Below are 20,992 nucleotides of genomic sequence, written 5' to 3'. Positions count from 1 at the left end.
GATCAAGATTGGTATCCTCTTGAAGGAGAACATACACAAAAAGACTTTTTGCAGAGAAGTGATCTCATAAAAGAGAGGGAATAATCTCAAAAGATGACATACTGTACATTTCAATTTTGAAAAGGGAAAGGTATGGGGACAGATTGATAGTTTACAGGGGTTGGGGTTAGAAGAAGGGGTTGTCTACAAAGTGGCACTGGGGCATTTATTGGTAAAATGGAACTATGCTATATTTTTATCTTGGTAGTAGTGCACAATCATATCCACTTATCAAAACACATAGGACTGTATTCTGGAAAGTTGACATTTTCATATTTAAACTGCAATTAATCTTAAAAATTAAAAAAAATATTCTTGAATTCATGATCCTTTTAAAATACATACCTAATTCTACTTATTGCTAATAGGTAGTTAACTTTTAAAAACCCACATTTTGCTATTATTCTTCATACATTCACCCAAAACACAGTTATCTATTTGTTTTATATTGTACTTTTTAAAGGAATATATTATAGAAACATTTAAATCCAGGCACTTGTACCTCAGTAATCAACTAATTATATTTCTTTTGGGATCTATATAAACATGGAGATATATATATATATACACACACACACATATATATTTAACAACTGGAATAACATAGATATCAACTGGAATAACAACTGGAATAATTGTTTTAAAGTGAATCCAGTAATCACTCTCTTTTATGACACTGTAATTACCTGAAGGACAACTGTGGTCTTCTCAGTTACAAATGGGCAGATGATGATGCCCTGTCAGACCAATCCTCTCAATGTAGACTTGGCTCACAATGGACCACTGAAAATATCAAAGTTGTCATGGTTTCAAAAGTCATAAGTCTGGTTGTTTAAATAATTTGGCAAACAGCATCTTTCTTCAATCTTTAGGGCCTTTAGGGGTCAGATATCTAATCTTCATAAATATTGCTAAACCAGAACAGATCATGCCCCCAGAGACCTGCACCCCAGGCTGACAGCTCTTATCTGCCCCTGTTCATTGCAGTTAAGTTCGTCAGAATCATGCTCTAAACACATGTGAAACTTACAAATCAAACCCAAGAAGTAAAAAATACAAAAGTAGTAAAAAGTATTTGTTTTTATTTTCCAGTATGCTTCATTATAAAAGGTACAGTTTTATTAGTAGTACATTAATGAACTTAAAGAACGAAGTGACAAGTTTTTTGTCACAGATATTAATTTACATTTTTCAAACATCCACCAAAACAATTAAAAATGAAATAAATATATTTACATTTCATATTTCTGGTATTTTCATTGCATTTTTAATATGTATAAAATATATAACATTTATACTATTTTGTTTATCTTCAAAAGCAACTTCAAATGTGCAAATAAGTGAATTATGATTTTAAAGTATTAAGGAATAAGAATAAATCATAAACAAGAGTTTTAGAGGTATGAATAAAGCAATTCCTTAAGAAGAGCTCATGAGTACAGCACTATTAAGAGTAGCAAAATGTTTGTTATTAATATCGGAACATGTACACTTACCTTAAAAAGTTAAGCACAAGATCATCCTTGTGCTTTTAAAGCTTCTCCACCTGCTGATTTCTAGCAGTAATTCTAAATAATTGTTAGGATTATTACTTTTCCACAATAATAAATCAAGCTTCTCTCAAACCCAGCATTCCATGTAAACAAAGTTTATGAACAAGCTTTGTCATTGTAAATGAAGGAAATGTCTATCTATAAGCCAATGCACCCAAAGGAAAATTTCTCTGCTTACATGGTTAATATGAACTTGATATTTATTTTCAAGTAATTACTTTTCTTCTTGTATAGCGACAGCTTTGTGAGCAAAGACTTTAAAACTCTAAATTGGTACCTGCCTGAAAAATGGGCAAGAATGATAAGCTGGTTGTTCTCCCCTTAAAATAGTGTTGGATGGTAAATGTTGGGGTATACATTACACTCATATTATCTTAAAGTATTTTTGAAATAAATATTTGTTGCAGTATAACAAATTAAAAATGCTCCTGCTTCAATATACTTTAGCTTAAATTAATTGTTATCCTTTATTAGGCAAAATACATTATTATAGTAGTTAACAAATACTTCAAATGATATTTGAACTCCCTTCTCTGACCTAAGTACCTATAATATAATATTCCCTTTGAGCTTGCACTATGTACACTATAATGAACCCTTTAATGTGCATATATATGTATATGTATATATATACACATACATATGTATACATATATGTATAATGTGTACACACACACACACACACACACACATATCCCAAGGCACTGGAGGGGTTAACACATAATTAAGCATTCTGCTATTAAAATGTGCTCTAGTACAAACTAGGATTTCATGAATAAATCTCATGCATCTAAACATAAATTACATGAGAAATAGAGATTTATCTGAGTATTTTGTTCATTTTTAAGCTTTCCCATTCAAATAGTCCAAGTTATAACAAATGACAGTGGTTAATCATTCCACTGTAGAGGAAAATGTTAAGTACTATTTGGTAATTGATGAACATCAAAATAATATTTTTCTAATAGGTAGGTGCTCCACTAATGTTAAGTAGCAATTTAGGCCTGTTAGTTTTTTATCAATGGTATCAAAAATAAACATAATATTGTATTATCATAAATTTTAATTCAAGCTACAATTTACAGTGTAAATTTAAGTATATTAAAGATATGTACTTGAAATATATTCTTCTAATATAATTTGTGGGTAGCATTTTATTATATACAAATACACACATATATATGTGTGTATGTGTGTTGTACAAGGAGATACACACTCATACATATCTCGTTGTGCACCTTTTCCTTCATCATACACACTAGCACAGACTAGAAGATTTTTATGATATAACAAAAAGGATATTTAATTAAATTGTCTTTTTGTTATTTAAAATGGAGCTTTTACAAAATCTGACAATATTTATTAAAAATGATTACATAACACGTATATAAGTTTTTAAAACTATTTTTTTCCTTTTGGCTAACTAGCCCATTTCCTATTACCTGTAGACCAGATTATCACACTGTGGACACATAAATGTTGCCCCAATGTGGGGCACACCAAGATACAACTCTAGCTCATAGCAGAGATTCTATAATGAAGTGGCTACTACTGCTTCTGACCCTGAGGCAGATGCCTCTCTCTACTCTTCCCCCCATAGACACAAGAGAGGCTTACTGAAGCCTGCTTTTGGTGGACTTCTGGCTTTAGAATGACTGTTCTATTTGGTGAATACTTCGTAAGCAATAATTCCACAGTATTATCCCAATTATGAGCATATATTAATTTTATGGTCAAGATAAAATATATCAAAACTATGTAGTGTCCAATTAGCCACAGTTCTTTTAATAAGGTGTCCTTGATCAAACTTAACTCTTGCCAGGTACAATTATGAACCTTCACTTTTTCTTTTCAATTTAACATGCTTAAGAATTAACCAGACACAAAGTGAATTAATAATTTATGATGATTATGGAAATAGTTTGATAAATTTTAAAGCATAACGATCATGTGTCACTTTTGCAAATAATTTTGTTTCCTTCTTGTGTAACTTTTTTTTCCTATTTAAAAAATAAAAATCAAACCACCTTATTGGATATTTCATCATCTTCATAAGGAACTATCCAATGTTTGATTTAGTTGGGAACACGTGTGTTAATAAAAAAAAATATTTTTTTCTTTTTTCTAATAGGCAGCTGGTTGTTTAAAAGCAGATCTCAGTACAGCTGTAGTAAAAGGCAGATAGTGTTTTCCACATTAAACAAATGGTGATATAATACCTGGGATCTGAGTCAGGGGCACATACTCTGATGCTTTCAAATTTCCAGCCTCTTCACATTTACTAAGACAAGATAACTAAAATAACCCGCATAGTTTGGCATTATATAGTCACTTTTTATGACATGGTAAGTTAGAAATTTAAAATTTTATATTCATATCTCACCTTATCTTATCATAAAATATTACTAAAATGGGAAAATGTCATTTACCTGAAATAAGTAAAACTGAGACTACACTCTAAGGTCATTTCAGTCCATGATTAACTAGTAGAATTAGGCTTACAAAGAATTGGTTCTCACACAACATTTTTGATATTTTTTCTACAAAAGTTTTTGGGGCCACTGAAAATTTATGAAACTTTGATAACAAATCATATTAGGTAAGTATAAATCTCCTTAAGTGAAGGAAAGAACAAGAGGTTCATGAATGTTTCCTTGGTTCATAATTAAATAACACATTTCAGCATATTTGTTTGACACTAGCAGCGATACAACATTGATATCAGTGATTTAAGGAAAAAGTACATTTTACATTGTGACTATCATAGAATAGATGTATTTATTCTTTTGAAAATCTTAGGAATAGTTGACAATAAGATAAACAGAATTGGAATGCCAGTGTCATTTCGCGGAATGAGAATACAAGGAAAAATCTACATCAGCAAATTAAAAGGCTTTCTTCTTCGATGAATTTTTTTGCATGCTTTTTTCCTTGCTGCCATGTGGTTTTTTGTCTCCTTTATATATCACTCATAATTCCATGATAGGGCATCAGTTCATGATCAGGCCCAACATGTATTTGTCATACAAAATAATCTAAAATACAGAAATAACCATTTAAGTGGTATTTTTATTTATAGGTAGCTTACAATTTTTATATTATTTACATAGGTTGAATCATTCTTTCTTTCGTCTTCACTTTCAATGAAATACTGGTACAAATAAACTGAGTGCGAACAAGCTGTTATTTTCATTTACGATTGTTCACAAATGCCTTCCAAAACAGAAGTGCTTTTGAGATCCCTTATGACTTTGTTTTCTGCTGAAATTTCAAACTGAATTCACTGTTGACTTGATGGTATCATTGTTTCTCCAGGGTCTAAAATGATGACGATGTTTATTCTCTTTATATAGTCATGGTAAGTGGCAATGCAAAGCTCCGTATGTCAAGTTGTGTACTTTGCTTTGCTTGTAGTAGCAGAGCTCGCAGCAGCAGAAGCAGTAGCCTGGTGGCCTAAGAAGAGAGGGTCCAAACAAGCTACTTTGGCAGCGAAGAATGAATGAATGCAGTGAAGAACAGCAAAAAGATTTGAAAACTCCAGCTCCTGAAAGGGAAAAAGAAATGTTTCAGATAAAATAAAAATCAATTTCTTTAAAACACATTGACAATAACTAGACAACTAGATAAAAATGAGTTTTTTTCAAGCTCAACAAACATAATATAATCAGTTAATTCTATCAAATGTATAGAAACTGTAAACATTTTTGTTCAATATATAAATTTCATATGTATTGCAGGTTTACTTCAAAACATGGCAGTCTAAGAGCTAGAAATACTAAGCATTCTTATTATTTATCTATGAAAGTCATTTCAGTATTGATAAATGCTGGATAGAAATATATTTGTTATTCTTGATAAAGTACAAAACATGGGAGTAGCTTAAAATAAATTTTTAATCTCTTTATACACATTTCAAATGATAAATTTGGATTGAAATAATTTTTAAAATATTCTTCATTATTCTCTAGAATAAGTTACAATTTATCATAAGACACTGAATATGAAATGCTGAAAGTGAGAGGTTATGAATGTTTATGGCACTAGGAACCAAATGGTTCAATTCCAAAATATAATGCATGAAGTAATTTTACTTATTTTATTTTATTTTTTAAAGATTTTTATTTATTCATTTGAGACACAGAGATACAGAGAGAGAGAGCATGAGAAGGGGGAGAGACAGCGAGAGAGGGAGAAGCAGGCTCCCCGCTGAGCCAGGAGCCTGATGTGGGGCTCGATCCCAGAACCCTGGGACCATGACCTGAGCCAAAGGCAGATGCTTAACCATCTGAGCCACCCAGGCACCCCGCATGAAGTAATTTTAAATGTAATTAATTTTGATTGTTACACTTGGTTGTTTAAATTTGTTGTACTTCATTGTTAAAAAAAAAAAAAAAAACAACCAAGGCCCACTAATTGTTTGGATTTTTTGAAATATGTTTCCCATTTGGATCCTTAAGGAGATTTGTGGCCCACATTGCAAAAAAAAGAAAAAAAAGAAAAGAGTTTTGTTTTGTTTTTTTCAAACTAGAAATTATGTAAGACTAGCTTGTAAAATCATGAGGTGATGCTCAGCATAGATTTTAAAAGCTGACATCAGCTTTGGTGATCAGGTATGGAAAACCATCAGTAGTCCATAAAATGTTTTAATTCCAAGAGACTGAGAGAAGACAAATACATACATATGCTTAATAGAGTCTATATGATAAACATCACAAAGACGACAACTAGAGTGTAATAAACCATATGAAATTACTGACAAAGTTGTTGCTATATCATTCATACTGATAATAAAGGATGTAGAATTACAATTGATATGCACATTAGTAATAGTGTTTGCAATTTGTAGTATGTGACAATGGGAAACAATACAAAGTATCTATTCAATTGGGACATATCATAATATGTGCCATGCACCAGGAAACTATTTAAGTAAAATAATTCACCTTCAGAATATTTTATCAGATCATGCAGTAGTAGCACAATAGAGCACAACATAAATTCATTCAAAATTCGGGGCGCCTGGGTGACTCAGTCAGTTAAGCAACTGCCTTCAGCTCAGGTCATGATCCTGGAGTCCTGGGATCGAGTCCCGCATCGGGCTCCCTGCTCAGCTGGGGAGTCTGCTTCTCCCTCTGACCCTCCTCCCTCTCGTGCTCTCTGTCTCTCACTCTCTCTCTCAAATAAATAAATAAAATCTTTAAAAAAAAAAAATTCATTCAAAATTCTGTACAATATACATAAAATACCTAATCTTTCTGAGTAATTCCCTTCAAAACTTCAGTATTTCATAGGTTCCTATGGCAAATGTTGACTTATTCTAGAGGGCAGCAAAGATTTAACTATTCTAATCTTCTAAAATATTTCAATCTAAAAATGATTTTAGTTATCCCATCATAATTATTTCAGAAGCTTTATTTTTAATAATCCCCTTCAGTGGCAATATGATTTGTCAACTAGCAGCTTTTCTGTTGCCTTAACTCAACCTTGAAGTCCCCTATTCATCTCTTCGTTCTTTGTGCAGCCAGTTTATATCACCTGCAGATCCTGAATTACTTTTGATATCAACTCATATTAAGTGCATCAGATATGAAAAGGGTGGTAAAGTTTTGGAAAATATAAGATGTGCCTATGTACTATTAAAAAAGAAAACAACAAAAAACCATGCAATTCACTCTTGGTAAAGGGGAAAATATTTTTAATATTGCAAGTTTGCAAAAATATAACAACCTTTTTTCAAAAATAATTCTGCCACATCTTTATTAATTTGGGGATTATATCTTGGTTATCAAAAATAGATATCTAATTATACAGAAATTTTTAGAAAGGTTAATATTTTCAATTATTCATACCTTATAAATTATAAGCCAATTATTTGATGTAGATTGGCATTGTAAAATTTTTATATTTTTTTTCCAGGGAGTTAGTGGTACACAGGAAATAATAGGTAAAAAGAGAAAGCAGGAGGTAGAGATGTGTTCAAGTTTGGTTCTTGATACCAATGTCAATTTATCTTTCCTCTGTCTCAGTGGTCACCTTTGGCCCCTTCTTGGGGCTTCAAATACTACATATATATATATATATATATATATATATATATATATATATAATATATTTACTTATTTCTAATATGACTCCTAGACCTACATGTCCATCTATCTGCTGAGCATCCACAGTGACATCCATCAAATTATTTACTATCTCCTTGTAATAAAGCTCTTCTGAACCCCATAAATCTCACTAAACTTAAGTTCTCTTCAAAATTTAATCATTCATTTATTCAATGAATATTTATTGAGTGCTTAATATGCATTTAGTCTTTCTCTGGGTGGAAAGATATAAATAGTGAGCAAAACAGACAAAAACAAAGTCATGATGGGACTTACAATCCAGTGGCAAAAGACAAAATATAAGGGTATAAATAAATTAAATATAATATTGCTGAATATGTTTGTAAGTACAGTCAAGAAAATAAAGCAGAGAAAAGAGCAAAGAGTGTAGAAGGGACTGCAAGACAGGAAAATCTTCATTGGTATGTGTGCAAATCTGAAGGGGACAAAGGAATAAACCATGTGAATGTCTGTAAAACAAACAAACAATTCCAGACAGATGGGTACTTTCAAATACCTGGAGATAGAGACATTCTAGGGGAGTCTGAGTTAAAGCAAGGGTCTATTGTGGGAATGGAATGAATTAAGGAGTAATTAATAGGAAATGAAGTCAAAGAAATAACACAGATCAGAATTTGGAGTGCTATATGGACTCTTCATGAGCTTTACTCTGAGGGACATGGAAAACCATGGGAGATTTTTGAGCAGAGAAGTGACAAGAATTAACATAAGTCTTAAAATTATAATTCTGAAAAAAATCATAATCCTGAGCTCTTTGAAAATAAGATTGAAAAAAATGGAGAAAAGTATAAAGCTTTCAATAAGTAAAGTGTGGGATTTGAAAGTAAAGTTGAACCAAGGATGATTCCAAAATATCTGATTGAGCAACTGAAAGGAGAGCATTGTCATTTACTAAAATGGAGGAATTATCAAAAAGAAAAGAAAAATGACCCAAATCAACAAAATCATGAATGAAAGAGGAGAGATCACAACCAACACCAAAGAAATACAAACAATTATAAGAACATATGAGCAACTATATGCCAGCAAATAAGATAATCTGGAAGAAATGGATGCATTCCTAGAGATGTATCAACTACCAAAACTGAACCAAGAAGAAACAGAAAACATGAACAAACCCATTTCCATAAGGAAATTGAAGCAGTTATCAAAAAGCTCCCAACAAATAAGAGCCCAGGGCCAGATGGCTTCCCAGGGGAATTCTACCAAACATTTCAAGAAGAATTAATACCTATTCCTCTGAAATTCTTCCAAAAAAGAGAAATGGAAGGAAAACTTCCAAACTCATTTTATGAGGCCAGTATTACCTTGATCCCAAAACCAGACAAAGACCACATCAAAAAGGAGAATTACAGACCAATATCCCTGATGAACATGGATGCAAAAATTCTCACCAAAATACTAGCCAGTAAGATCCAACAGTACATTAAAAGGATTATTCACCATGACCAAGTAGGATTTATTCCAGGGCTGCAAGGGTGGTTCAACATCTGCAAATCAATCAATGTGATACAATATATTAATACAAGAAAGAACAAGACCCATATGATCCTCTCAATAGATGCAGAAAAAGCATTTGAGAAAGTACAGCATCCTTTCTTGATCAAAACTCTTCAGAGTGTAGGGATAGATGGTACATAACTCAATATCATAAAAGCCATCTATGAAAAATCCACAACAAATATCACTCTCAATGGGGAAAAACTGAGATCTTTCTCCCTAAGGTTAGGAACATGGCAAGGATGTCCACTATCACTACTGCTATTCACCATAGTACTAGAAGTCCTAGCCACAGCAATCAGACAATAAAAAGAAGTAAAAAGCACCCGAATCAGCAAAGAAGAAGTCAAACTCTCACTGTTTGCAGATGATATGATACTTTATGTGAAAAACCCAAAGACTCCACCACAAAACTGCTAGAACTCATACAGGAATTCAGTCAAGTGGTAGGATATAAAATCAATGCACAGAAATCAGTTGCATTTCTATAAACCAACAAGACAGAAGAAAGAGAAATTAAGGAGTCGATCCCATTTACAATTGCACCCAAAACCAAAAGATACCTAGGAATAAATCTAACCAAAGAGGCAAAGAATCTGTAGTCAAAAACTATAGAATACTCATGAAAGAAATTGAGGAAGACACAAAGAAATGGAAAAATGTTCCATGCTCATGGATCGGAAGAACAAATATTGTGAAAATGTCTGTGCTACCTAGAGCAATCTACACATTTAATGCAATCCTTATCAAAATAGCATCAAGTTTTTTCAAAGAAATGGAACAAATAATCCTAAAATTTGTATGGAACCAGAAAAGACCCCAAATAGCCAGAGGAATGTTGAAAAAGAAAAGCAAGGCTGGTGGCATCACACTTCTGGACTTCAAACTCTATTACGAAGCTGTAATCATGAGGACAGTATGCTCCTGGCACAAAATCAGACACATAGATTAGTGGAACAGAATAGAGAGCCCAGAAATGGACCCTCAACTCTATGGTCAACTTATCTTCGACAAAGCAGGAAAGAATATCTAATGGAAAAAAGACAGTCTCTTCAACAAATGGTGTTGGGAAAATTGGACAGCCACTTGCAGAAGAATGAAACTGGACCATTTCCTAACACCACACACAAAAATAGACTCAAAATGGATGAAAGACCTAAATGTGAGACAGGAATCCATCAAAATCCTTGATGCAGCAACCTCTTCGACCTCAGCTGCAGCAACTTCTTCCTAGAAACATTGCCAAAGGCAAGGGAAGCAAGGGCAAAAATGAACTATTGGGACTTCATCAAGATAAAAAGCTTTTGCGCAGCAAAGGAAACAGTCAACAAAACCAAAAGACAACCGACAGAATGGGAGAAGATATTTGCAAATGACACATAAGATAAGGGGCTAGTATCCAAAATCTATAATGAACTTATCAAACTCAACACCCAAAGAACAAATAATCCATTCAAGAAATGGGCAGAACACATGAACAGACATTTTTGCAAAGAAGACATCCAAATGGCCAACGACACATGAAAAATTGCTCAACATCACTTGTCATCAGGGAAATACAAATCAAAACCTCAATGAGATTCCATCTCACACCAGTCAGAATGGCTAAAATTAACAAGTCAGGAAATGACAGAATTTGGCGAGGATGTGGAGAAAGGGGAACCCTCCTACATTGTTGTTGGGGATGCAAGCTGGTTACAGCCATTCTGGAAAAGAGTGTGGAGGTTCCTCAAAAAGTTGAAAATAGAGCTACCCTACGACCCAGCAATTGCACTACTGGGTATTTACCCCAAAGATTCAAATGTAGTGATTTGAACGGATAAGTGGTTCCCAATGTTTATAGCAGCAATATCCACAATAGCCAAATTATGGAAAGAGCCAAGATGTCCTTCAACAAATGAATGGATAAAGAAGATATGGTCTATATATATACATTGGAATATTATGCAGCCATGAAAAAAAAGAAACCCAAAATCTTGCCATTTGCAAAGACATGGATGGAACTGGAGGGTATTATGCTGAGTGAAATAAGTCAATCAGAGAAAGACAAGTATCATATGATCTCACTGATATGAGGAATTCTTAATCTCAGGAAACAAACTGAGGGTTGCTGGAGTAGTGGGGGATGGGAGGCTTGGGGTGCCTGGGTGATGGACATTGGGGAGGGTATGTGCTATGGTGAGCACCGTGAATTGTGTAAGACTGATGAATCACAGACCTTTACCTCTAAAACAAATAGTACATTATATGTTTAAAAAAAAAGAAGAAGAAGAAGAAGATAGTAGGAAGGGAAAAATGAAGGGGGGGAAATCGGAGGGGTTGATGAACCATGAGAGACTATGGACTCTGAGAAACAAACTGACGATTTTACAGGGGGTGGGGTGGGGATGGGGGTCATGGGTATTAAGGAGGGCACGTATTGAATGGTGCACTGGGTGTTATACACAAACAATGAATCATGGAACACTACATCAAAAACTAATGATGTAATGTATGGTGACTAACATAACATAATAAAATAAAATTTAGAAAAAAAAATTTGCATGGAACCACAAAAGACCCTGAATAGCCAAAGCAGTCTTGAGAAAGTACAAAGCTGAAGGCATCACACTCTCTGAATTCAAACTCTATTACAAAGATATAGTAATCAAAATGATATGGTATGGGCATAAACACAGACATTGATGCAATAGAATTGAGAATCCAAAAATAAGCCCATGCATATATATCTAATTAATTTAAAACAAAGGAGCCAAGAATATACAATGAGGAAAGGACAATATCTTCAATAAATGGTGTTGGGAAAACTGGACAGTCACATGCAAAAGAATGAAACTAGACCAATATCTTAACACTATACACAAAATTTAACTCAAAATAGATTAAAGTTTTAAAACCTGGTTTTTAAAAAAAATTTTAAAAATGGTTCAAGTTTTAATTAATTAATTAATTAAGCTTAATTACAAATCTAAAGTATTTTTCTTGAGGTCATCACCTCAAGAATTTTTTTTAAAATTCATTTTGCTAATTTGTTGTTTGGAATGCTTAACATATTTATTTTAAATGTAGTTATATGTAAAGTATAATTTATGTCTATCATTTGCTATTTATTTACAATATATTTTATTCTTTTATTCCTCTATCACTGCCTCCTTTTATGTGTGCATGTGTATTTAATTTTAATTCACTTGTTATTTTACTATATATTTAGTTATCTTAGTTATTCTGGAAAATATAATTAACAATTTAGAACAATCTGGTTCAGATCAATACCTATTTAGTTCAATAGTATTTAAAAATTTGTTCCAATATACCTCTGTTCCCTCCCTCTTCCTTTATGCTATTGTCTTACAAATTCATCTTTATAAATTATAAGCCCAGTGACAGTTTTATCATTTTTATTTTATGCAACGGTCTTTTAATGGTCAGTAAGAAGAACAGAAGATTTACAAACAAAAATGCTTTTATACTGTCAATTATATTTAATTATGGGATTAGCTTTAAGTATGCTTAATTTCTTCATGTGGATTCAAGTTACTATTCTCTCATTTTATTCTGAAGGACTCATTTCCTGTAGTGCAGATCTACTAGTGAAAAACTCTGTTGTTGCTTAATCTAGTAATGATTTAATTAATGTCCTCTTCATTTTTGAAGGGAAATTTAGCTAGATAAAGGACTCTTGTTTGCTAATCTTTGTTTCAGTATATAAATATGTCATTCTAGTGCCATGTGGCCTCTATCGCTTATTATTAGAGATCATTTGTTACCCTTATTAGTACTGTTGGAATCACTCTCTTGCTGCTTTCAAGATTCTTTATTTGGGCTTTTAAAAGTTCAGTCACGATGTTTGTTTCTCTTTGGGTTTACCATACTTGGAGTTCACTGAACTTCCGGGATTTGGAGGTTAATGTTTTTCATCATATTTGAGAAGTTTTCAGTTGTTTTATTTCTTCAAATAATCATTCTTCTCCATTTTTTTCCCTGCTTTCCTTGGATTCCCATTATGTATATGATTGATGCTGTCACATATTTAAGTTTCTGAGGATCTGTTCATTTTTACCCATTTACTCATTTTCTGTTCCCTAGACTGGATAATCTCAATTGACTTAGTGAGACTGACATATATTGAACTCTTCAGATTCTCTCATTCTCTGTTCAAAAGTTCAAATCTTTTGTTTAATACCTCCAAGGAATTTTTTATTTGTTATTGTACTTTTATATGATACAATTTGATTTGATTATCTCTATTATTTCTATGTCTTTATTGACATTTACCATTTCGTGAGACACTGCATACTTTCTTTTAATTCTTTGAGCATGGCTTCCATTAGCCCTTTGAACATATATGCAGTAGATAATTAAAAGTTTTTGTCTATTAAGTCCAACAGCTGGATTTCCTCAGGGAAAGTTCCTACTGACAGTTCATTTCCTTATATAAGTGCCACAATTTCCTGATTCTTTAAATGTCTTCTAATTTTTGTTTAAAACTGGACATTTCAATAACATACTTTGGAAATAAGATTCTCATCCCTCCCTAGGATCTGCTGCAGTTTGATACAGTTTGTTATTGTTCTTCCTTCCTTCTTGTCTTTTTTTGTTTTGTTTTTTAGTGACCTTCCTGGCATAATAATTCTGTAAAGCCTGTATTTCCTATCACTGTTGCCAGTAAAGTCTCTTAGTGGTCAACTGTCTTACAATGGTCTGACTCAGCCAGAGCTGAGACATTAGGTCATGCACACAGCCCTGCTTATCCATATGTCATTCTTGGTTCTCAGGAAGATATTGGAGTTTTTCAAGGCCCCTTATTCCTCAGATCTTAGTTTTAAGGTTTCCCTAGCTTTTTTTTTTTTTAAGATTTTATTTATTTATTTGACAGAGAGAGACACAGTGAGAGAGGGAACACAAGCAGGGGGAGTGGGAGAGGGAGAAGCAGACTTCCCACTGAGCAGGGAGCCCGATGTAGAACTGGATCCCAGGACGGTGGGAGCATGACCCGAGCCGAAGGCAGATGCTTAACAACTGAGCCACCCAGGCACCCCAAGGTTTCCGTAGCTTTTTGTTTGCCACTACTAATATCACCAACTCAGATAATAATAATGAGCTGCTGATTATTTTCAGTAAAAATCAATAAATACCGTGGGGTTAGGTTTTCCCAATGAACAAGGTTTGAGTCATGTCAAGTAATGAGAAGTACTGCAAATGTGCTTTTCCATGGAGCTTCCACATAGACAAAATAATTACAGTTTTCCTGGGGTGGGCTTTTTGAGGAGCTCCAAACCTAGTCTATACTCTCCAGTGGCTTCTGGGCTACTGTTTTTCACATGAGTTTTCTAGACTGTTCGTTTTATGTTTGTTTTGTCTGTAATGAATACAGTTATTGCAAATGTTTGGTTACTTTCAGGTTCTGAAAAAGTTAATTCTGATAATTTTGACTGTTTTTTCATTGCTTTTTCAGAGAAGTCCCATTTTAGAAGACCTTATTTTGCCATTCTGGAAGTCCAACCCATATTTACATTTGATTTTATAAGATGCCTTAACAGTGATTTTCGAATTTTATGTGGTTTGGATTGTTGATTTATTATTTATCTTGGCTTCCGACTTCTATTTACAAGGCTTGGTGAATAAAAATAAAAACTCATTTAACTGCCAATCTATATTAATCTGCTTACTTTCAAAGGCTTAAGTACTTCTAGGATCTTGATGTAATAGAATCTTATTTAATAATCTCTTGTGTCATTCCTTAAGTTAATTTAAAAATATGATACTGATATATGTTAGTACCATATTTATAACATTCCTCTAATATTAAGTTATTTAGTGAATGACAATATACCAATGTCTTGATACCTGGGACCATAAATTTGAAGAAGACATGACTGATGTACTTAAGAAACTCATATGGGACAATTTAAACAGTTGATCCTAATGCTAATGTAAAAGACTCTAAATAAAATATGTACATATTATGAATAATTCTATGGTACCTGTTTTCATAATCAAATAATTTTCCAGGTCAAAATTCTATTTTTCCCATTTTCAAATGATTTCATGATTATTGTAATTTTTGGTGCTATATCTTTATTATGAGAAGATAATACAGTACGTGGTTACTATACTATTTAAGTTACTTTACATCCTTGGAAAATGCTTTCAAGTGTATCTTTATTCTTAAAATTTTGATTTTCAAATTGTTTTTACTTATATCAATAAAATAAAAATGTAATTACATTTCTTCTATAGGAAACGGTGACTTTTGGCAAAAAGGAAAGAAAGATATCACACCATGGACATGTTCCGCTTGACAGTTACGTATTTTAGAGGCAGCTAATATATTTATTTTACCTTAAAGATGTTAATCTAAATTTATAGGTTAGCAGGTTAAAAAATGTTTTGGACTCTTAACACACATGAGCAAATAAAATTCAATATTCCTAAAGAGAAAATAGAAGACTTGAAAAATAAATTATGTAAAAAGAAAAAAAATTCTCAGTGGGAAATAAAAATGGTTCGGAATCATCAGTGATTCCCAGGAGTTTAGAAGCTCTTTTAAAAGTAGAAGCATAAGCCCCGGTATCTCCTTCACCAAATATTTCCTTTCCTAATCCAATCAATAGTTTGAAATAACATTTCAGATAAAACAATGGGTATGTAAATTATATACACACACACAACTGACTTCAATTTTCCCCCAATTTATGTACTGATGCTTCAGTTCTTTTACAGTATGAAGCACTACAAAACATGGATTGATGCAGGACCTGCACTATTAAGTACGTGTCCCTGCCCTATCTTCATTTTTTTTTTTTTTTTTTGTCCATAGTCTAAACAGCTGGTGCTGTCAATAATTTGTAGTGAAGGGAAGAGGACCTTGGAATTTTATAAAATCTTTGGTTCCAGATTCCAAAAAAAGTCAGAGATTGTGAAAAGCAGGATAAGAAGATGATCCTTCATTTCCAATGCAGAAGGAAATCCTTCATCTCAAATACCTACCCAGGTTTGTGAATATTAAACTTCCTCATCTATGAGACCTCAGTGCTAAATATGAATATGAATGCACTTAAATTGCCAGTCATTCTCCAAAAAGCAAACCAACACAACATAAATTCTTTAGTAGGCATTTTTGACAGACACAGAGTGTACAAAATGTTCCATCTATTGTGTTAAATATTCAATCCTTACCATCAAACCACAGAACATGCTGTTCCTACAGCACTCTTTTAAGGCAGGAATTTTATCCAAAATTTATAATGAGAAAATGAAGATATATAGAGATTAGCTAAAAGTGTTATTACTGGAAGTCAATTCTTGATTTCTAATTTAAGTCTTACTGAACCTAAAATTTGTGAAAAGGTATCTTATGGCAGCATAAAGTCTCTGAGACTGTGGAGATTGGAGTCAGGAAATGGTTTTAGGGAAAAAGACTCCAAAGACCAAATCAATGTAAATACGTTTCTATACTCTGCACTGTTCCACTAAATAGAAAAGCAATTGTTTTTTTCCTTCTCTTTTTGTACTGTGCAAAAAAGCACTACCTTGGCTTCCAGATCTCAAATTTAGTAATTTAGGATTAATATGCTGTACACACTAGTTTAGGGAATATTTTAACTGTTTCTTTTGGGGGAAATTGTTATGAATTTCAATGAGTAAAGCTTCATTGATGTTTTTCGAAGACAACCTGTTTTGAAGTCAGAGGACTGTGTGGCCATATTATATCAAATTATAATTAAAAAAATACATATACATAAATATAAAAACAAGATATTAGAAGTAGTAAAGAAAAATGTATATGGCTAGAAAATTTAGTAAGAACACTATAAGCATATGTTAGTAATCCTTGATATACTAGTGTCATATTTACAACAGATATAAGCCACATTTTAAAGTTCCCAATAGCAATGAGATTTTTGGTAAACTGTCAAATAGCTACAATATTGCTCATGACTTCGACTGGGAACCATTCCCCTGTTCTACTAGGAAAGCTCTGAGAAGTTTAATGAGGCTTTGGAAAACAGATGGCAAACTTATTAAGCTTTTTGAGTAATGAAGTGAGAATTTATGAGTTTCTGTTTTCAGAGAAAAAAGTATAATGGGCTTTTGTATTATGACATTGTTCTCATATAACCACAAGCAAAATAATAACAAAACCAAAACAAAAAAACCAAAAAAAACAAAGTAAATTCCCAACTCCCAGGTAAATCCACGTGACTTTTTTTCAGTATTTCTGAGAACTTGTCACAACCACAAAGTTAAATACTATGTAGAACTTTTAATTCTATAATACATGTGGCAACTCAAACCTTCATTGTTCCCTAAACAAACCATATTACTTGTTAAATAAGCTCTGGTTATAATGCATTTGCCTTGTAACTGGGAATGTACATATGTATCATTAAATTAAAGCATGTTTTATTAACAATTATCTATTTATTATTATATATGGCAAGATATGAATCTACTGTCTAAACCATTTTATCACTTTTAAACCATTTTCAAAACAAAAGAAACATGTAATAGCTTCCATATTTAATCTTTTTTTTTTTTTTTTCTGACCCATACTTTAAATGCTGGGTCACCTTCTTTTTTATTTCTTTGTAGTTTTATTGTGATATCTTTGGCATATAAAATTGTATGTATTTAAGGTATGACTTGATGTTTTGATACATGTATACATTGTGAAGAGTGCCAAAATCAAGCTAATTAGCATATCAGCACTTCTACATAGCTACCACTGTGTTTGGGGTGGGGAGAAATTTTATTTTAATTATACAAAACAGTGTTGTCAACTATCATCAATCACTTTATATAATAGATTTTTATTCATCTTATATGACTGAAATTTTATACCCTTTGACCAATATCATCTCATTTCCCCCTCCCCCAAGCCTCTGGCAATCACAATTCTACTTTCTGCTTCAGGGTTTGACTATTGTAGATGCCACGTGTGAGTTAGATCATGCAGTAATTTTTTCTGTGTCTTGCATATTTTACTTAGCATAATGTCCTCCAGTTCCAGCCATATCACAAATGGCAGGATGTCCTCTTTTATTAGGGTGAATAATATTTCATTATGTGTGTGTGTATAACATTTTCTTTATCCATTCATCTGTCAAAGGACAGTAAAGTTTGTTCTATATCTTGGCTATTGTGAATAATGCTGCAATGAACATGAGAGTGCAGATATATTTTCAAGGTAATGATTTCATTTTATTTGGAAATATACTCAGGATAAGGATTGCCGGATAATATGATAATTCTATTTAATTTTTTGAAATGTCCATATTGTTTTCCATATTGACTGTCCCAAATTACACTGCCCCAACCAGCGCACAAGGGTTCCCTTTTCTCCACATTCTTGCCAACACTGTTATCTTTTGTCTTCTTGATAATAGCCATTCTAATAGGTGTGAGGTGATATCTCATTATGATTTTGATTTATATTTCCCTAATGATTAGTGATGTTGAGCACTTTTTCTTTTTTTTTTTTTAAAGATTTTATTTATTTATTTGAGAGAGAGAATGAGATAGAGAGAACATGAGAGGGGGGAGGGTCAGAGGGAGAAGCAGATTCCCTGCTGAGCAGGGAGCCAGATGCGGGACTCGATTCTGGGACTGCAGGATCATGACCTGAGCCGAAGGCAGTCGCTTAACCAACTGAGACACCCACGTGCCGAGCACTTTTTCATACAATTGTTAGTCATTTAAATTTCTTCTTTTGTGTTTGTTAGGACCTTTGCCCATTTTTAAATAGAGTTATTTGTATTTTTGGTATTGAGTTGCATGAGTTCCTCCTATATTTTAGATACTAATCTACTATTAGATATATCATTTGCAAATAATTTTTCCTTTCTATAGATTGCCTTTCATTTTCTTAATTATTTTCTTTGCTCTACTGAAGCCTTCTAACTTGATGTGTTCCCTCTTGTCTATTTTGGCTTTTGTTGCCTATGTTTTGGGTGTCCTATCCAAAAAACTTTTGCCAAGACTGATGTCAACGGTCTTTGCTTATGTTTTCTTTTAGGAATTTTATGGGTTCGGGTCTTACATTTAAGTCTTTAATCCACTTTGTTTTGATTTTTATGTATGCTGTGAGTTAGTGATCCAACTTTATTCTTTTGCATGTAGATGCATAGTTTTCCCAGCATCACTTGTTGAAGAACCTATCCTTTCATTGTGTATGTTCTTGGAACCCTTATCAATGAGCAGTTGACTATAAATGTGTGGGTTTATTTCTGGAATCTGTATTCTATTCATTGGTCTATATGTTTATAATTATGCCAGCACCATACTGTTCTGGTTCCTACAGCTTTGTAATATAATTTGAAGTTAGGAAATGGGATCCTACAGCTTTCTTTTTATTTAAGATTGCTTTGGCTGCTTGGGGTCTTATGATTCCATATGAATTTAAGATTTTTTATATTTCTGTAAAAAACATCATTGTGACTTAGATAGGTATTGCATTGAATCTATAGATCACTGGGTAATATGAATATTTTAACAATACTAATTATTCCATTTCATAAACATGAAAACATGGGATGTCTTTCCATTTATTTGTATCCTTTAGAATTTCCTTCATCAGTCTTTTAGACACTTTAGTGTATAAGTCTTTTATCTCTTTAAGTTAATTCCTAAGTAATGTATTCTTTTTGCTGCTACTGTGAATGGGATTGTTTTCCTAATTCCTCTTTCAGATAACTTATTGTTAGTATATATATATGCCACTGATTTTTATGTCAATTTTGTATTCAACAAATTCACTGAATTTGTTTATTAATTTTAATGATTTTTTTTGTGGACTTTTCAGTTTTTCCCTATTCATTATGATGTTGGCTGTGTGTTTTTCAGATATAGCCTTATTATGTTGATATTTGTTCCTTTTGTACCATTTTTGCAATTTTTTATAATGAAAAGATGCTGAAGTTTGTCAAATGCTTTTCTGCATCTACTGAAATGATCATGTGATTTTTATCTTTTATTCTGCTAATGTGGTATATCATATTGATTTTTTTGTAAGTTGAATCATCCTTGCATCACAGTAATAAATCCCACTTAATGATATTTTTAATGTGCTGTTGATTTTCATTCCCTAGGATTTCAGTGAGGATTTTTACATCAATGTGCATTAGTGATATTGCCCTGTAGTTTAATTTTTTTTTAAATCTTGTCTTTGTTTGGCATTGAAATCAGGGTAATTCTACCTTCATACAATCATTTTGAGAGTGTTTCTTCTTCTATTTTTTAAGATTTTAAAAAGGGTCAGTATACTGGGGCGCCTGGGTGGCTCAGGCGTTAAGCATCTGCCTTCAGCTCAGGTCATGATCCCAGGGTCATGATCCCAGGGTCCTGGGATCTAGCCCCACATCAGGCTCCCTGCTCAGCATGAAGCCTGTTTCTCCCTCTCCTGCTCCCTCTGCTTGTGTTCCCTCTCTCACTGTTTCTCTCTCTGTCAAATAAAGAAATCTTTAGGGGCGCCTGGGTGGCTCAGTTGTTAAGCGTCTGCCTTCAGCTCAGGTCATGATCCCAGGGTCCTGGGATTGAACCCCGCATCGGGCTCCCTGCTCGGGGGGAAGCCTGCTTCTCCCTCTCCCTCTGCCTGCCGCTCTGCCTACTTGTGCTCTCTCTCTGTCAGATAAATAAATAAAATCTTTAAAAAAAAAATAAAGAAATCTTTACAAAATAAATAAATAAAAAATAGAGTCAGTATTAATTCTTCCTTGAATGTTTATTAGTATTCACCTATGTATCCTTTTGATCCTGAGTTTTTCTTTGTTG

At 33.0% G+C, this 20,992-nt stretch overlaps 1 protein-coding gene across 6 annotated transcripts in view; it reads right to left on the bottom strand.

Annotated features, from left to right (window-relative positions):
• Positions 1-1,373: 1,373 nt before the first annotated feature.
• SNTG1 (syntrophin gamma 1) overlaps positions 1,374-20,992 on the bottom strand; it is a 907,627-nt gene continuing 888,008 nt past the window's right edge. For all 6 annotated transcript variants that reach the window (XM_032421884.1, XM_032421883.1, XM_032421885.1 and 3 more), the window contains one exon: positions 1,374-5,136. In XM_032421884.1, coding sequence (XP_032277775.1) covers positions 4,978-5,136 — 159 coding nt within the window. In that variant the 3' untranslated portion in view covers positions 1,374-4,977. The remainder of the gene's footprint in view (positions 5,137-20,992) is intronic.

Source organism: Phoca vitulina, unplaced genomic scaffold (genome assembly GCF_004348235.1).
Source record: "Phoca vitulina isolate PV1807 unplaced genomic scaffold, GSC_HSeal_1.0 scaffold25, whole genome shotgun sequence".
Classification (NCBI taxonomy): domain Eukaryota; kingdom Metazoa; phylum Chordata; class Mammalia; order Carnivora; family Phocidae; genus Phoca; species Phoca vitulina.
This window is presented reverse-complemented; position numbering and strand designations above follow the sequence as displayed.